Here is a 20,033-nt window from a genome sequence, read left to right as displayed (position 1 = left end):
AGTTCTGTTTACCTTGTTTTATAGCCTAAAAACAATAAGTTACCTTTTATTACATCTACTTGGATTTTTCTTTTCTTAACCGTGGTGGTGGCGGTATTATTATTATTAGCATCCTTTATTAAGCACCAACATATTGTACAATTTAAGTGGGGTGGTAACACATACATAAGAGATACATTTTCATATACTGACACAACATGGGTTGAGAGATTTTTAGCTATCGGGGATTTTCTATAACATCACTGCCACACTGACTTGTTTTTCCTTTGCCCAAAACTATGAATGCAATGATAGTGTATCGAGCTACAAGCTCAAAATATAGCCTTGTACATCCTTTATCAGCCGTTCAGTTACAACTTGGCTTTTTGAGAGTTTCAAGAGACATAAGCTGCGTTGAAGAAAGGCTCTTGTGAAGCAGCCAGATTAATGGAATACTGTATACTATTTACTGGTGACGCTGAGATCAGCTGATCGACCACATGAAATCCTTTCTGATAAGAAACTCTGCTTTATAGGCCTGGAAATCTGTTTGCAGCCTACATCCAACACCTGTAGAGTCACAACGTGCTGGTTTCTATGTATTTTACTCAATCAACCCTTAGTACCCTACATTATAAATAAGTCTTGGTGTTTTTATGTGCCTTCTGATAGACAGATACTTATCAATGACAGGCTTGCCAACCTTTGTGGCATTTTATATTGCCGCTTTCTTACATCTAAAACAATATCATGCAGACTCCTAGAGTTGTCTGTCAGACTCCTAATGTCTACATTAATTTGTTCATCCTCGTCTTAACGTACAATGACATAGCAGATTAAATAATAAATATGTTGAATGCAAATCTGCATGGTGAAGAGCCCACAGACAGGTGATCAATATCACTAGGGTTTCTATAAATTGTAGCATACAGCATCTGCAACCAAACATACTGCAAGCTTTAGTCTGCATCAGCAAAACTGGGTTTAATCACTGAAGCTGGACTTGGTAGGAGAGTAGTTGTAGTTCCAACTTAATGAATTAACTGTGCATTACAACAGACCATCTCTGGCTCTACAAGCTAGCCCTGCATAATGCATACTTCAATCAGTGAGGTGAAGACAAAATGCTTTTTAGAATCTCGCTAGAGCCACTCATTCGAAATGCAAAGTGAAGTCAAGGAGGTGAAACTTCAACTCTCTTGGAAACTCTTTCCAACTAATTTTTTACTGATGAACCGCCAACGTCCAGTTCCCAGCACTGCTGCATAGGGTTATCCACATAAAGTGTTAAAAACGGACATCGTGTCTTGGACTATAAATTGAAATTCAGTATCTACGCTAAAAGTTTGGGGTCACTTAAATGTTTGGGGTCATCGATTAGCCTTTTAAACTTAAACTTGGGTTAGCGAACATGACATGCCATTGGAACACAGGAGTGATAAAGGGCCTCTGCACGGCTATGAAGATATTCCATTAAAAATCACAACACAACCGGTTCAGAGCAAAACCTTTTTCACGTGGTCATTCCCACCACAAAACGCTAAATGCCCAAGAGGCCCCAAAACTTTTTTGGTGTCATGCTGTTATGTGTCCGTTCCCACAAAGCGAGTGTCCGTAAACAGGGGAATGCTTGTGCTGTAACTATGTTCTTACTCGCAAGGTTTCTGAAAGTGAAGGTCCTTTAAAGCTGGGTATGCCTGTAGCAAGTTACAACATTAAGAACGTCTACACTGTATTTCTGATTCATTCTGTTATTTTAATGGACAAATTTAGCTTTTCTTTCAAAAACAAACTTATTTTTTTAACGGGAGTTTTTTTATTTTTAATGTTAGTTTTGCACATGTAATTGAAAATGACTATTACACGTTACTTGGGTGGTTTAGTTTATTGGCGTAATTCAAGTTTGTTGGATCATTAACTCTCGAAACATAATCAAATGAATGATCTAAGTATGTAATCTAGTTTGGATTCATGTCAGAAGCCTTGGAAGCCATGATTGATAAAATAGTTTAGGGAATATCTAAATTTACACCTAAAATAATCAGGAAATGCCAATATTTGCAGGCATAGCCTTCTGCTTAGCTGGGAATAATGTTAAAGATGGAGGGGGCTTTAAAGGGGGTTCCCCATTTTTGTGTAGTATACCCTGACTATGTCATAAAAATTAGGGCCCACTAAACCAGCTGTTGCTCAATTCATTTCCCATGGCTCCTTTATTAGATGGCTAAGGCTCATGGGAGATGTAGTTCATAGATGGCAGGAGGGCTACCTTTTGGGTATCCCTGAAACACTTACATATAAGATCGACTACATATAAATTATTTAGTAATTTGGTAACTTGTCAGCTGATGATTTTATGGAGCTAGTCCTTATTATATATTACAAAACAACACCAACGGAAAAAAAAAACCCTATCCATTTTATATGTTTTTTGTTCTAGTATAGATGACAGAAATAACATCCAAGGGGTCTCTAACTTTTTTTTTTTTTTTTTACATCCTGTATCCTTGCAGCTGTTATTGTGAAATTACCTGAATATAGTTATTTCTTTATTGCTGTACAGGAGTAGACTGCAGTAAAGTGGCTGGTGGTTGGTACGGGCAGTTAAAAGCGTTAAGTTTTCCAGCTAATGGATGTTTTATTAATACATTTCATTAGTATAGCATCTTAAACAAGAATCTTCCCATTTAAAAGCACTGTTCACATTAAGTGCCTGGCAGTCTATCAAAAGACATATTTTATCGAAATGTTCAAAATCCCAATATCTGCAGTGCTAAAAAACAGACACTGGAAGTACGTATGAGACAGGAATGGTAATCCTGAGTGATTTTATTTCTTAGACCGGAGACTTTTCAGCCACAATGACCTTGTTAGGTCTTTCCTTAAATAATATGGTACCTCTCCCAAGTTTAGTGCCCCATAGTATATTCTAAATCCCCTTCAGCCGACAGGAACCTGTCGCAAAAATGCAAATGTCAGGATAAATTATGTTTTTCCCATAAAATGGTTATATGCCATAAACTATCATCCAGGTAATGTCCGGTTTCTTGCCTTAATGTTTCTTCTTAATGTTGAGTGTTTCACAGGTTAGTAAATGTTATACAAAAAATATTTCTTCATTTACAAATGTATCTGTAATCTTCAAGATGTTGTATGTTTTGCAGAAATGCGTATTATGTATGAAATAAAATGGATATCTGTCTACTTTGATTATATATTTACTATCGTATTAGTGTGGATGTGTGTATGTGCAGTATACAAATAATGTTTAGGCATGGTACAGTTGGGACAATATCTGCAATTAACTCTTGATGTTCTTAGAACATTTCATTGTGTGGGATGCATACTAATATTTCCACAATGATGCATAGGAGGAAAAAACCCCATATATATCCATTCTGTGCACTTATGTGCAACCCACATCACGTTAAATATCTTGTGACTTGTTAATTCACTGTTGGGGGGGGGGGGGGCATTTGCAAGATGGTTATAAATCCAGCAGCTTTAGTAATTCCTGCGTAACCTCCAAATATGCCATGAATATTTCACAGATGAAATCGCCTCGTAATGCAGAATTAACTCTTGTGACGCCAACATGGATTTAAAAGAGAATCTTTGCAGAGGATGTTGTGACTGATTGGCAAAGTAATGTATGTGAACGTTGCTACCATTTGGTCAGAAACGTATGAAATCCCTTGTCATGTCATGTTTGGATTTTAAGGGATTTGTATGTAATTCTTCTGAGCTGTTAATCTGAGTATAAAAATGCATATATATATATATATATATATATATATATATATATATATACAGATATCTATATATATCTATATATATATATAATGTGTGTGATTTCCTGGACTGTAACTAAGGTAATAAGAGACATTGTATATGCAGTATCCAAGCACTTGAAAGTGTCTGTTTTTTGACAGACACAAAATTAAAACCGCAAGCTGATTAATTTAAATACAAAAAGGATCAATAAACTGGATTACTAATACAAATGCAATCTCTCCCCTTCCCAGTAGATGGTCAGTTTAAACTGGCTCCTTTGGTATCCTGGTTAAAGTGATGGTTGGAGCCACATCTATGCCTGTGGGATTTGCTCCTTGACATATCACTACTCTGAGCTGCTAATTTGCTTCTAAATATTTTATTAAACTGGTAAATATTTACGAATCCCTACTGTTATACTTAAATGTTAATACTCACGAGATAGTTACCTAAATAAGGCAGAATATCTAAAAACCAAACAAAAATAGCTTGGCATCTTGGCAGCATGAACAAGTGGGTTTGTTGAAACCACCTTGGACATTCCAAGAACACTTTTTCTTGGGAGGGGGGGGTTTGATCCAAATCTTTTCCTGGATTCATATTTTAAATATCCAGATCACGTGTTTTATATATGACACCAGACATTTTCCTACTGAAACAGCTTCTTGGCAAAATCTAAATGATACAAATATTATCCACCGCTAAGCAGTTTTACCCTTACAGCTTAAACCAGCAATAAATCTATAGGATTCAATGGGATCTAAAAGTTGTCATCGCACAATTGCTGTATTCCTTTTGCTGATGAGCTGAATGAAGCAATGTTGTGTTATACTTTGATATTCAGGACCAGTTTGGGGATTCTAGATTTCTCAAATGCAGAGAGTTTAAGACAATACCTATTTTGGCATGATTAAAATCATAATAGAGACACCCTTTTAAATATAAGGTGCCAGCCATATGCCTATATTCAAACACCTATCTCTTCTTATATAGGCTACCTATTACCTAATGTGCCAGTGGTTTGGAATGTAGATTCCTTTACAATGCATTTTTCAGCCAAGCATAACACATAAGAACATGCTTTAAAAAGGATCATAACTTATAGAACAGACTTACCTTATGTATCCTTAAAAATAGGTAAATGACTGTGAAGTTCCCCTTTGATGCATCTCTCTGTCTTCAGTTCTGCAAACCTACTGGAGAAGGATCCACTGTGGCTCAGCATCTGCTGCAAGATGTTGCCAGCAAACCCCCTTTGCTTCCTGAGAGTTGATAGCTGTTCTAATAAAGCAGTTGTCTGGGTTTATTAAAACTTGTTTATTCTAGGTTTTTCCTTTAATAGAAAAAAAACCTGGAGGTATGGTTAGAGCACAAACACAAAAGCTCCTTCCTCCACAAAGCCACCACTCAAACTGCCTGAAAACCCACAGAGAGTGCCACAGAGCATTTTCAAAGGAAGGGGCGCCATCTAGTGTTCATAAAATTAAATGCTAGGGGATTTTTATTACCACTTATTACATTTTTTTTAGGTTACCCTACAACCCACTGTCTTTTTATTTATTTATTTTTTTTTTTTTATTTAGCTCTATTTTATATGTGGGACATTTGGGAATAGATCTTTTTTTCAAATTTATCAATGACCCGTTAATTACTCTCCCATTTTGTATCATGCGCAAATCCTTGTGGGTAGTTTAGGGTAGTTTTTGTTAGTTTTTTTTTTTTTTTTTTTTTTAATTTTCCCTAAAGCATACATGTCATCCAGAAATGCATATATATTATATTATAATATATATATATATATATATATATATGTGTGTGTGTGTGTGTATGTATATATATATATATATATATATATATATATATATAGACATAGATATATACCCAATGCAAAATAGATAGACCTCCACTAAATTCAATTCTTTACCCAAGTCGAACCCTCTGAAAACCTGCAATGGTTGAAAATGATGGTGTTTTCCATACCCTGTAAACATTGCTTATGGTTGCTGTGCAACCCATAACAAGTAGAGGCATTGTATAGTTTGGTTTCAATGCGAAGGAGGCTAAAATTGTGTGGTTGAAATGTGCTTTTTCATTGCATTTTGTACACTTATCAGTATGGGGTCTATTCACTAAAGCGAGTGTTGGCAAGAGAGTTGTGGTTATAACTCCCTCACTTCACTAATCATTATGAAGGACCAATACTGAGACGTTTCTCCAGCAACAAGGATTGATCTGGTCCTGTATAATGTATAATTAAATGTCTAAAAAGGCTTTGAAGAAATCTTGCTTATTTAACTATACATTATTCAGGGCCGGCCAAGCTCTTCCTGCAGCAGAAGCTTATTGAGGTTGGTCCTTTACAATACATAGTGAGGTCAGGGAGCTGAAATACAATTCTCCCTTTAGTGATTAGACCCCTCAATTTAAAGCATTTTAACAAGAAGGCCAGGCCATACCATACATCTTTTCTCACCTAAAATATAAATAATATCTGGTAAGATTTTCTTTATTCGAAGCATGTATTTACCAACTTTCCTTGATCCAACTCCCAGCCCCCGAAAAAATGACTTTTCTTTTTTAGTCTACTAGCCAGATTTAACATTTTTGGGGCTTTTTTTTTTGCTACTCCTGTTATATACAATCCAATAGTGTGCTTGTTTCCCTTGTAAGTATGGAGACCAATAAATGTATATTGTATGTTACTAGCTCCTGCTCAGATGCGATGAGAATGCTATATGCACCCACATGGTTAATGTTTTGGGGATGTTATTAACGTTATTAAAGTTATGTTTTCATACAGCTATTTGTTCAGTGTCAGGGAAGAGGCATCAATAATACTAATGATATACACTGAAACGAACAAACACAATACTTGTGCTTTGAGAAAAGGAAAATTGTAGCGATGTAACTGAGTAATCCGTCTGTCAGCCCTCCTGGATTCTCTAAGGGGGTCCCGCAGACCAATGAGGAGCCCTAAGCAGCCGCTTAATCTGCTTTAAGGATAGAAACACATCCACCCACATATAGTGTCGCCTATGGTACCTGTTTTATGTAGGTATCTTTATACAACCTGGCATTTGTTTAAGCTCTATATAAATACTATAAATTAATATATAAACTTAGGTTTGTTGCTGGGGTGGCAGATTTCGAATAGAGTAGTTACATCATACTACTACTACCAGAAACCTCAGCCAGCAGGCAGCTTCCTAAGCATCATGGGAGTTGCCTGCTGCGGATGTAGCACCAAAGCGTTCTTGGTTGTTATTGTAATGCAAATCGTATGGGTTTTTTTCTTCCCGTAACGGTATGGGCACCAAAGAGATTTGTTGGTCAAAATCCAAACAGAACAATACAGGTATTAGTGTCTGCGTTCACTGACAAAACATTATTTCTGTAAAGTGCAAATTAAAACCGGTGGAAGCTGATTGAGCTACTTGCAACTAAAGATATCCAAATGTTAAACAAATTACTAGTTAGAATAATTTTCTCAATTATATTCTTTGGCACTCTGTGTTACAAGGACTGAAAGAAAGGAAAAACCAAGATTAGTTTCCCTTATTCTTTTTTAGCCGTCTAGTCCGTGGATTTGAGTTAATACGTACATATATAGTTACACTGTACAACACTACAGAATATGAGGGCACTATATAAGAATGACTTAACCCCTGCATCCGTAAACCACAAGACAGTACTGAAAATGGTTGCATTTAAGGCCATGGGAAGGACAGGGTTTCCACTCTCATACCCGTCCTTCAGGACTGTGGGTACCTGACATTATGGATAGATGGAAAAACATATTCTGCAGATACTCTAATTGCTGACAAACGCTGTAATTGGTTATTAATAAAGGCCTGCTATCTGGCAAACTGGACAAATGCCAGTTGGATCACATCCTTACCCATACTGCCGCTCCATCAGTAGATCTGGTTCACTCTGCGTACGTATAAAAAATGTAATGTACGGCCGCAGGTATCCCCCAAATAGTCACGCTTATTTTGGCTGGCCTTAAAATGTCAGAATTCCAATCAGCTGCAGGCATATGAACGGCATTATGGAGGGGCAAACCCTAGTGAGCTTCCATGTAGGAAGGGCTGATAGTAATGTATCGATAAATCAATGTCAGGAGATCTTTGAGAACTCTCCTGGTTTGATTATGCTTTATACAGGGCCAGCTTTTCTTACAAGTGATGCTTACTGGGGTTTGTCCCCCACAATACTTCATAATATTTAGCATTTGATTATATTCAGCTATTGTGCAAACTTTAGTGAATAAACCCCTTAAGGCGGTGAATCTGTGTTCTGCACCTTCAGGATTGGAGCCTAGGTGCAGGGGATTTGGCAGAGTTTGAGATCATGAAAATGATTATTATGTATCGTATACAAGCATTTTACACATTTTGAGCTATAGCAAATAATGGAGGTTTTTGAGAAATCTGTTATTTCCTTTCTCATTAAAGGAAAGGATTGGATATTGGTGCTTATTCAGTTAATTAACCTCAGATGGCCTTCAATTATGCTGGACATTCAGCGAATATCTACATTTTTCACATGATGTTAACCGTTTGGCTGATGCGTGTTATCTCTCAGATACTTGCAAAACAAATTACCATTTGAATGGGGTAAATACTCGTCGGGCGCTAGCATTAATACCAGTACTGCATTAGTACCCAGGGATCACTGCACTCCCCACATCTTCTGAGGAACCATTATCTGCTGGGGCCCCAAAGTTCTTGAAACTGATTCCTATATGTGAGGAACTTTCAAAGGTAGCCCCCAAGGAACCCCTATCTGCTACTTATGGGAAGTGCAATTGTGTCAAGGAGGTGGGGGTAGATTTGCCCATGACTTAAGACTACTCCCAATTTACTTGGGGCAACCCAACACCCAAGTCAGGAGGTCCTGTAAACATCCTTCATTTCTGTGGCCTCTGCACCAAATCCGTAAAGTTCCCAGGTATTCTGGTGGCGTGTTTAATAGAAAAGGGAGAGTGAGTGGGGGAATTGGGTTCTTTTGATGGACCTGTCATCTAAAAATGAGAAGGATCATCTTCTTAGTTTAGGACATTTTATGGGCTAAAGAAGACTTCAAGAAGCCTAATCAGCAAACTCTCCCAAAGTACCTATTATTTAGGTGTAAATGTTAGGAGAAGAGGTCAAAAACTAAAACTAGAAGATCAGATGTAATGTAAGGATGGTGGCAAGCAGGTGGTGTAAACAGCCTCACAGCAGGAGTTGTAGAGGTAAACACAGTGAGGTTAGACACATACGCAATAGTCAAATGGCTACCATGGATCTAAAACGAGACCAAGGACTGCTTAATGGTTGGGTCTTTACATCAGGAAAAATGGACAGATTAGATGGGCCGAATGGTGTATAACTGCCATCAAACACTGTTTTTAATACCTTGGCCTTGGTCATTGTTAATTAAAAACACACATATATATATATATATATATATATATATATATATATATATATATATATATATTTATTTATTGCTGGATTGTGTAAAAACACTCACAAAACATTGAAAGTTACACGTTACGTGTGAACACCATGAAGTGTCTGTGCAATTTTGCTTCCTTGGTTTATTTTTAATCCATATTAAATATTCATTGTACTCCTAGACTATCTAAAGCCATATCAGCAAAAATGTGACGACGGCAGCCTAGATCAGAAAAGTTGAAGTGTTGATTAAAGTGTGTCGGGGGACTGTGGTCTGAAATAGGTCACCGTTACAAATCAAACAGATTTTCTTTCCAGTAGTCCGTTATGTGCCGTGCCGTGCATTTGCCTAAAACATATTTTCCAACTATAACACAGTGGTTAAAAATATCGCTCCAAGGCTTCGACATCTGTTTAATGTTCGATTCATGTCTGTGTGTCGGTAAAATTGGCTGATTAGTCCCGGAAGAGCCTCAGCTGTGTCTATGGTCATTTCAAATGTATAAACTGAATAGATGAATATTTTGGTCCCCTCTTGTTTTAATTAACACATGGAATGATGTGCCTTGGATTCAGAAAAGTTGTAATGTTTCCATTCTAATGGTTCCCAACCTACTTCAAATCATGCATATGTGTGAATCTGACCCGTTGTTTTATTGGTATCTTGGGCATCCTATTTGTTAGACACATCATTATAGAGTATCTGGATAATCATCAATAATATACTTTCTATTTCTGTTTTATATTTATAAATGCTGATCACACATTTTTTCTGGGAAACCATTAACAGTCAGTTTTATGAGACAAAATGTCTTGGATTGATGTGCGACCATTGAGACAAAAGGGCAGTTTAGGAGAATGACTGTCAAAGTAATAAGCTCAAAGGCACAGTACCATCATCGGAAAGATGACATATTTTACTTATGAATTTACAGTTTTATTATGTGTGATTAGTTTTTATAGGACATTGCCCATCCATATATATGTGAATAGTGTACCCATGTAAACTATATATTGTTTTTTCAAGGAGAGAGAGAGCTTTCTTTTGATACATTTTTAAATATGGTAACAGTTTTCCGGCTTTCGTGCCGGAAGCTGTTACATCAGATCGGGCAGCAGAAAGCCGGCGATGCTGGCTTCTGCTGCCAGAGGGGAGTCCAAGCCTGATCTCCGGTGCAGTGCCAGGGATGTGTCCCTGCTGCTGCAAGAAGGGCAGGACGTACCGGTACGTCCATAGGAGAATCTTGGGAATGCATTTTTGGACGTACCAATACGTCAGTAGGGGGCTGAAGGGGTTAAACAAAGTCTACCCGATGTGAACCAGTTTTCCAATGATTTAGTTGCGTTCTTTAGAATAACGTGTACTATACACTATTTTCCTGTGTACACCTCACCGCAGGAAACAGATGTTTATATATAAACACTGTGCATTCATTTTTAGCAGCCACTCCTTTCCCCGTTAATAAAGACTGATAGGTTATTGTTGGGAACATGAGGAAGTTGTGTCAAAATCACTTTAAATGCTGTTCAACCTCCGATATGGCAGAATAATGGCTTTGATTCTAATCTGCTGTGCGCTGACCAGGCGAGAGTACTTGAGGATAATGTTCCTTCAAATTCTATGAAAAGCCTGTTAGCAGAAATGAGTTTTTATGCTTCTAGGGACCCAAATTACATGCATACCGAATGATTTCTGTGTTCATATTTTGATTGATGATTATAGCAATCAGACATGACTTGAAAAGCAGGCTAATGCGTTTTACCAGGAGTGACTGATAGAATACTGTAAATGTATTTATTAGGATGGGCTTAATGTGCTAACCTAAATGTGCAAAATGCAGCATTTGCTTGGTTCATGATGAAGATGAATGTTCTTCTTTATCTTCCCCATAAACCATGTATCTGCAAGAAATTGGCTGTGTCACTGTTCATAGTGCCTTTAATCAGTAAACCAATATCTTGGTGTCCACTTGAAATACATTGTAAAGTGAAACTATAGGAAACATTAAAGTATTACCACTTCCCTCTCCTTGTGCTTTTGGAGAACGCTGGAAAAAGATAACTTTTGATTTCTTTTTTCCTTATAAAAATCATAATTTGGAAGAATATCCCTCGTGGTTTCATCTGGATTATTTCTGGCTAATCCTGAATTGATTTTTTTTTTTTTTCTCCGTTTTCTACAAAAGTTTTTTATTACTGACTTTCGAAACAGCACATATAATCTATTAGGATAATTCTGCCAAATGCTTTATATATATATATATATATATATATATATATATATATTGCATATAATATATATAAAATGTTTATATTGAGATACTATGCTTTTGTACATCTAATCCCAATTATTATAGGTTTTTCACTTTTATTAAGTTACTATTTTTATTTCTAATAGTAAACATGGCTTTCATGAAACAGCGCATTGGGTGACGATCCAAGTTTTGTGTGTGGTCTAATGATGTACGAAGCGTCCATTCTTGCTTAATACGTGTTACTGTAAATTTTGTTTATCCATCTGTTTTTTTTTTTGCAAAGGTAAACTATATACTGTAGTTGCTGCCCGCAGGATAGATCTATCTATCTATCTTTTGAAACATACACTCAGTAAAGTGTAATGCATCTTCCAAACATTCGAACTTTGTTCTAGAGCTATAAACACCAATACCTATTGCAAGGAGAGCTTCAAATTTAATTGAAGCAGACTATCGAAACCATGGGTCATAACAGCCACAGAAAATGTTTGTTCCCCTCAATGTGTAAATATATATTAGATTCTTATGGGGGGTATATATTTAGGACGGAAGAATAATCGTTTTATTTGTTATCATGTTAATTGCTTAGACCTAGTGTAGGGTCTCTCCTGAAGAGTCGAAGGGTAGTCCAGATATGGGTCTTTCCAGCACCTCCTAGTTGCCCGTAACTAAGGTTATAGTTTGAAGAATTCTGTCTGCTCCCTTGTCTGTATTATAATTCCCTATCACTACTAGTTAATAATTTAATCGGCTTGGCCTAAATGGGAAAGTTTAAAGTTTAAAGCAAACCTGGTAGATCCCAAATCAAACCCTTTTCAGACAGTCATAATTTAAAACCATCCTGCATCTTCATTGCTAAAATGTTATCTGGGAAATATAAATATTGCAATCTTAGTACTTCAATGTTATAAAACACGTGCTTCTGCTGTAAAGTATGCTTATTCTATGTTTTAAACTTTGGCAAATGCAAAAGAACATGAAATATGGCCCTCCTTGAGTAACGACCATGTAGAAATGTAATTTGACTGAGAAATAGGATGAGTGCTAACTATCACAGTGGGGGAAAAAAGGCTAAGTTGCAGTTTTCATTTCTGAGCTGCTTGTTTATTCCATAATTCCAAAAAAAAGTTTGCATAAATGACCCTCGGATTTATTTTAGAAACAAATCACATTTTCTTCTGTCGGCTACAGACCTGGTAATCTTCTGCCTTACTGTGTGTTTCATAGCTATATTAAATGCTACTAATGGAATTAAATTAGACTTTTGTAAGAATCCGCAAGATAAGGTTTAATGCTTCTAAAGCGTCTACTGAATGATATACTGTATGTGGCAGCAGTCCCCAAACAGATGTCCCGATAATGCCACTTTTCTTGAACACAAGTACTTCAGACTACTTTTTTTTTTCTACGTTGATGTTCTTATTTCATATCTGTCTTTGATTCTTCGCTACAGTGGTCCAAAAGTCATAATAAACATCGGAAGTTGTGGTTATAAATGAAAAGCATGCTTCTTGTAAACAAAACAGGTCAATAGGTTATGTGGCAATATAAAAAAAGTCTTTATGAAGCCCTGCCCCTGAGGAACATTACATGGTTGTAACCACACCCCCTCATTATGCAGTGAGTTGGTAAGTTGTGCCAAAGGAGTATTAAAGGGAGAGTTGGAGTTACATCTCGTTGACTTCACTATGAACTCCCAATGAATTTCTGCTGTAGGAAGAGCTTGACTGGCCCTTGCTGGAGAAACCTGCCAGTGTTTGGTCTTCATAATAAATAGTGAAGTTACACCCACTAGTTCTTTTTTTTACTGAATAGGCCACAATGTTTTGTGGGGGTTTTGAATGTGTTTTTAATATTGGTGTTAAAGCTTTTGTGATGAAACATTAATTTATTCACCTTTCACTCTTTTGTGACTTCTATTGGTTAAATCACATGTATATTATTTTTATACATTTTCATATTTGTTTTCTATATCTTTTTTTTTTTTTTTTTTGTAGGGGAATTTTGTTGCTTCCATGACAGCGATTTTAAGACAAATGGAAGACTACCATTATGGTCATCTTATCAAGACTTTTGGCAAAATGAGGACAGATGTTGTGGTAAGCTGAGGGAAAAAAAGATGTCAAAAGCAAAATCATGGATTTTTTTTTTTTTTTATTATTAACCAACGTTTGTTATCTTAATCCCCTCCTTGCCCCCAAAAAACACCTTGTGCTCTTGGAATTTTTAATTATGCGGCTAAAATGACCCTTTTAATGGGGGTAATATAATAAATAATAATCCTAATAATTTGCATAGTTTAATTTATTGACGATCAAATAGCCAGCCTCCCACCATGAATATAGTTTTTCAAATGCAGAGATCTATTATATTGAAACAGATGTTTTACATAATTTTTTTAAATTCTTTTTAAACCAAGGTATTAAATTTAGGTAACAATTTGAAATCCGGGTCCAAAAATGGCTCAGTTTTTTTTTTTTATTTCTTAACTTGAAGATAAGTTTTGTTTTTAAATGAAATAGATTTTTTTTCAGAATCCTTACAGTTAATATATGTGAAGCTTTTAAATCAAACTTCAGCAGCTGAAATTTCATCATGTGCATGATCTCTATCTCCTGTGTCATCTTTTTCAAATTTTAGGACTTTCTGATGGAAACATTCATTATGTTTAAAAATCTCATCGGGAAGAATGTATATCCTTCTGACTGGGTTATAATGAACATGATGCAGAATAAGTAAGTACAGACAATGGGCAGTGAACCATACAGCATGATATAAAAAATACTGCTGTTTTACGGCCTCCTGTTAGTATACCTTTATTTCACATTATTTTCCTGCCTTTCGCTTTGGGAATTAAATAATGTAATTAGGAATACCCTGTGGAGTGTTTCTCATTGAACTGTTGCGGCATGGAAATTCTACAACCAGATGTTCCCAAAGACAATATTGGCATGTACTGAACTGGGGAGTTTAAGGGTTCTGCACGAGTATCAGGATCTCGGGGTGAATAGAACATTTCCAGGGCCACACAGTCTATGGCTTTTGTGGTTGTTTTGTTTGTTTTTTGGCTTTTTTTATACAGAATTTGTAAAGTGACATTTCATTTTCCCACCAGGGTTGCCTATATTTTTTATGTCCTCACAAAGGTAAAATTAGTATGCCTGCTTGATCTCCCTTTCAATGAAAGTTATACATCTTGATAATTGCAGTGAAGTGGTGTGGCATGAGCAGGACATTTGAATGACTTATGTGACATTGCAGATGTAGCAAACATTATTGTACCCTCACATACAGCTGATACAATTCACTTGTTGCTATTAGAGTCTCTAGTGCACAGTTGTCATACCAGTTTAGCAAAGCCCGAAGACATAGTCACAGCAGAGCGATTTCATGACAGTCATGTAAAGATCATTTGTCTTTTGTATGTTTTGCTTTTGATCATGCTTTTTAAAGCCCACCTTGAGCACTGTGCTTTCAGTGTCAAAAGGCTGTCAATAAAGTGTTCAGATAAGTCGTGATATTAAACAATTGTGTATCTTAACAATGATCAGTGTATTGCACAACTGATACACAAAGGGTTAACATCTGGCCAAAACACTGCAGCACTACTATGACATTTTTGAATAGCTTGCAATGCCAGGCATATTCCACTAGAGGTCGCTTCTGATTAGCACTGCGTCATTATGAAAATGCATTATGGAGGCGGGTGCATATTGTGTTACTGTGTGGCTTCTCATTTAGTGCCTGCCTTACACCTGTATATTAATAAGACATTCTCTTAGGGAACATTATCTCCTTTGTTACCGCACGTGCTTTAGGAGTACAATAAAAATGTCTACATCAATATTTTTGTGGTAATATACTTTGGCGGTTTTTGCGTCTGTTTTTGCTTAAACGGCAATATTCTAAGTTTCACTATTAATTAGACCCATTAAGATCTATATTTTACTTATGAATTACACATAACACAACTAAACGTGTGTGCATGATAAACTTGTTTTGCGGTGAGGTTTCCATTGTCTTTTGCTAAGTATGCGTTCTGAAATGTGTGTTTCCCTTGTGGGCTAATTTAGTATGGTAAACATTGTTGGATATTACATTGGGTCACCCCTATACTATTAAGGCAGAACTGTAAGATTTTTGGGCACACATTTATCACGTTCCACAGAAATCAGAGTATTTTCTGTAGTTCTATATTCTCCCATCACAAGAATAGTAAGGTTTCATGTCGCTACTAATTAAGTCCCGGTTTCATTTCTAGCCTTATAAAGTTGGTAATCAAAAAACAAAATTCTAAATCAGATTTATAGCTAACATCATAGCTGTGTGCATACATCTCTGCAACAATAATCAAGCGCTTTTAACGTGCCACTTTTATTTTTATGGGCAAACCCAATTTTAAGTAATATAGTCCTGGCTGAGAAGCTACATTATGCTCTTAAAAGGTAATGCAGTGTTGAGCATTTTTATAAATATGATGTTATGTTAATTCTTCAAGTGGATGCTGTAATTTTTTTGCAAGTCGTGCAAACAACCATACTGCACACTTTGATTTTTACATTTATTTTCCTTCTCGATTATAGCGAACAGTGTTGCCAAGACCTTAATTGCCCATCTTGTCACAAAATAATTTTAGTCAGAACTGCTATATGATCTGTAAAACACGGGGCAAATCCTTGGCTTAAATAGAAATTAGTTTGGCCGGAGTTACTGCTACGAAAGCAGAGACAGAAGTAACGGCATTGTTGAAGGACATTGCTGCCTTTCTATGACTCTGACATGCACAGAACGAAACACGCATACACATAGAAACACATAAAACCTTCATCAGTACTTGGTCTTGTCTTACATTTAGGAAATCCATGTGACTATCCAGTTCATGTTTAAATTCTCTTACTATATTAGCCTCTACTGCTTTTGCTGGGAGGCTGTTCTTCCTAGCTACCACCCTCTTAAACCCGTTACCAGTGAGCAGTTGGCTACTTAGTATGGCAGCCACAAATCTACTACCTCGACTAGGAAATGGAAGCTTGTATTCTTACAATTAAAGAATTTAGACTGCAAGTATTGATGGATTTCCATTATTAAAAAAAGTCTCTTAAAAAAAAATAAAAAAATGATGGGCTATATCTGGTCGATTCAAATTATATGGAAGGACTAAAAAACAATTTAAGGTATAAAATGTGAGTCATGAGACATTAGATATAGTAACATAGTAACATAGTTCATAAGGTTGAAAAAAGACCAAAGTCCATCAAGTTCAACCTATATACATATTGTGTCCTTACTGTGTTGATCCAGAGGAAGGCAAAAAACCCTTATGAAGCAGATGCCAATTGCCCCATACCAGGGGGAAAATTCCTTCCCGACTCCAAATATGGCAATCAGAATAAATCCCTGGATCAACGTTCTGTCCCTATTAATCTAATATCCATAACTTGTAATATTATTGCTTTCAAGAAACACGTCCAGGCTCCTTTTGAACTCTTTTATTGAGTTTACCATTACCACTTCCTCTGGCAGAGAGTTCCATAATCTCACGTCATGGAGGACTTCATGGACTTAGTTTGATGACCCATCTACAAACTAGAGTCATTTGTAAAATGCAGGCTGCACTCTAAAACCATCCTCATTAGTGAACTGTTCCACTGCCAGTTGCACAAGTCCACAAAACCATGACTTATTCATTCATACACATAAACGCTTAGCGGGCATATCACATAACAGCCCAGCACTAGCCAAATCCACACCAAAACCAATGCATGTCTGGACTACAGCTCCTCAGAGATCTCCCTTGTAACCAGCGGCATTGTTACTGAATTCATAATGCATGCACTTTGTCTAGAGATTTCTTAAAAATAAGAAATAATAAACTACTTTGCTTACTTTATTTATCAGCCTTGAGTATTTTCAACCTTAAATCTTGAGCTATACACGTCTCCCTAAAAAACATTTACTTAGACTGTAAATATTAACCCACTAAGTAACTCTCACTCGCCTTAACACCAAAACAAGATAAATAGCACAACCTCTATAAATAATCCCATATTTTTATGATTTTATTTATGTATTTGTTGGCTTTATTGTTTTAATTTTACCTGTGTGAAAACCTCTTTCTAACAGGTGATTAATGTTTCGGCTTCGTGTTTTTGAGCTCTTTAAGACATGAAGTAGGTCAACTGCTTGGTTGCAGCTCTGTGATGCGAATCATTACATCTTTTAACGTTGCTGGTCCTCAAAGTCTCGCATGCATTTGCTGCGCAGCTCTCTGTGACAGTATGTCGTGTGATAAAGTGTCACTGTGAATGGCAGCATACTGAGTAATGTCACTCTGTACCAGTCACAAACCCAAGAATGATTTCACTTAAATAAATCCTATCCTATAAATCCTATAATAAATAATATTCTAGTATCTCAATACTATTCTAGTTAAATAAACCTTATTTTAGGAGCTCCTGTATATGTTTTTTTATGCGATATATATATATATATTTATAATATATATATATATATATATATATATATATATATATATATATATAGTAAATTTCTAGAGAAGACTCGCAGTACAACTTTTGTAAAAACCTGATTTTTTTTAAATAAATCGAGAATAAACTTCAAATACAAATAATTGAAATTGAATTATGGTTTTAAAATATCAAGTATGGGTAATCTTCTATTAAAGGGGCTGTCCCCTTGACATCATTTTATAAACACAGCTAGCAGGCTTTTTTATGCCTGGAATTGACTTTACAAACACACATAGAAATGCTAAGGGCCAAAAGAAAATGTCAGCATTTTAATAAACGACAATAATAGCTTTAATGGAATAATGACATCCTGATTGAAAAAAACATGCACATTTAAGTGATTCAGGTCCATTTTGTGTATTCTCTCACAAGTAACAGTATCTGCAATATGTATACACTGTAATTGAAAACGGATTTGGATTTCCACCCATACTGCTTTCCTAATGCAACATGTTATATATATACTCTATATGTAGTATAGTGGCTCGCCTCTCTAAATAATGAATGTTTTCTCTTTTGACAATAAAGAAAACATTTACTTTTTACTTTTTTTTTTTTTTTGCTGAAAGAGTTAAAAGGCCCTCTGAACATGTCATCTAGTAATCTTGCAGGTTCTAAATTACACTGGGCATGCGTTGCTTTTTTTGCTTGGCAAAATTATGTTAATTAATATTGATGTTGCAATTTTTGTCATACATCATTAACAACAATAGTTTTTGAAGAAAAGCAAGTTTTCCATATCCTGATGACGAAGATTGATGTATTTCGTTATTAGAGCAGGGTTTTGATGTATTTCGTTATTAGCGCAGGGTTAATTATGGGGCTTCAATGTAAAGTGCATTTTCACTCAAAATTCAGATTTTGCAATTTTTTTTTTTAATGCATATTTTTTTTTCAAAAAAACATTTCAGTACACATTAAGTGTGCAGTGCATTGCCTTTCCAATAAACAAGTATATATTTATATACTATCAGAAGAAACACTTAGAATGTTACAGCTTGTAATGCATAACTAACAAGTGCTCATCTTTAGGAGGGACCCAAATCCATGTGCTCCCGTCTTTGCAACCAACTTTCCCAAGAGCTCAAAATGATTGCTTGATATTAGTGTATCGCTGACTTCTACAGACATAAAACTGTATATATAGACGTGTGCTGTGAATATTGTGTAAATAAAACACAATATTCTTCTAAATGCCTTACTCATTTGTATGAATATCTCAAAAGCTCATATAAAAGTGTTGGTAAACCCTTGCGCCTTGCCATGCCTCTACCCGACCCTTTGGAAAGAGATGGCCCACTTTGGCAATGTGCAGTATGAGACCCAAGTGGCTAAAAAAAAGTGTCCCTCTTTGACCCTTTAGAAATTTGGGGGTATACAGTGGGTGGACAGTAAAGGCTAATGCCAGTCCACTGTTCTATTCTTTCTGTGGCACTCAGATCTCCAATGCATTGTAATTTAGTATTTTCTTTTGTCCTTTTCTGCCTGTGAGGGCATATTAGTAAGTTAGACATATTGCCAGCATTCAAGGCTTCATATATTCACAACAATCCCCCATAATTTACATGCATGCTTGGGGCAGTCCAGGCTACAGCACCCAGCACATATGCTTGCATGGTGTTGCGCAATACAAATGAGACCAGATCACTTCATTACTAATGGACTGCGGAATATTGAAATGCTCCCAGCAAAATTAGTACGAACAGGTAATTAATTCTAAACACCTCAGCCACGAAATGATACAGGGGCAATATCAGCTCTTTAACTTGTAGTTTTACAGCAGATCAGTTTATACATTTTTGACCTTCTACCTTGTCAGGAAGGAGCTGAGTCAGGATGGGGTTAAGAAAACCACAAAAAAGGAATAAAAGACAAATGCACCTTTATCTGTGTAGCTACATTTAGGTACCTGTGTTCTCTATGGTGCTCTACCAAAGTGTGACATTTCTTATTAGTATCATTTCAGTTTCAATTACCGTATTTGCTCGATTATAAGACTAGGTTTTTTCCAGAGCAAATGCTCTGAAAAATACCCCTCCTCTTATAATCGA

General features: G+C 36.1%; 1 protein-coding gene across 1 annotated transcript in view; it reads left to right on the top strand.

Moving 5' to 3' along the window:
• Positions 1 to 20,033, top strand: part of LOC149299046 (dedicator of cytokinesis protein 1-like) — a 156,718-nt gene that overhangs the window by 67,237 nt on the left and 69,448 nt on the right. The window contains exons 28-29 of the mRNA XM_089486839.1: positions 13,450 to 13,551; positions 14,093 to 14,187. Of these exons, the coding sequence (XP_089342965.1) occupies positions 13,450 to 13,551; positions 14,093 to 14,187 (197 nt within the window). The remainder of the gene's footprint in view (positions 1 to 13,449; positions 13,552 to 14,092; positions 14,188 to 20,033) is intronic.

Source organism: Sceloporus occidentalis, unplaced genomic scaffold (assembly GCF_023333645.1).
Source record: "Sceloporus occidentalis isolate IW3139 unplaced genomic scaffold, rSceOcc1.0.p SCAF_30, whole genome shotgun sequence".
NCBI classification, from domain to species: domain Eukaryota; kingdom Metazoa; phylum Chordata; class Lepidosauria; order Squamata; family Phrynosomatidae; genus Sceloporus; species Sceloporus occidentalis.
Note: the sequence above shows the minus strand (reverse complement) of the source record. Positions and strands in the feature narration are given on the sequence as shown.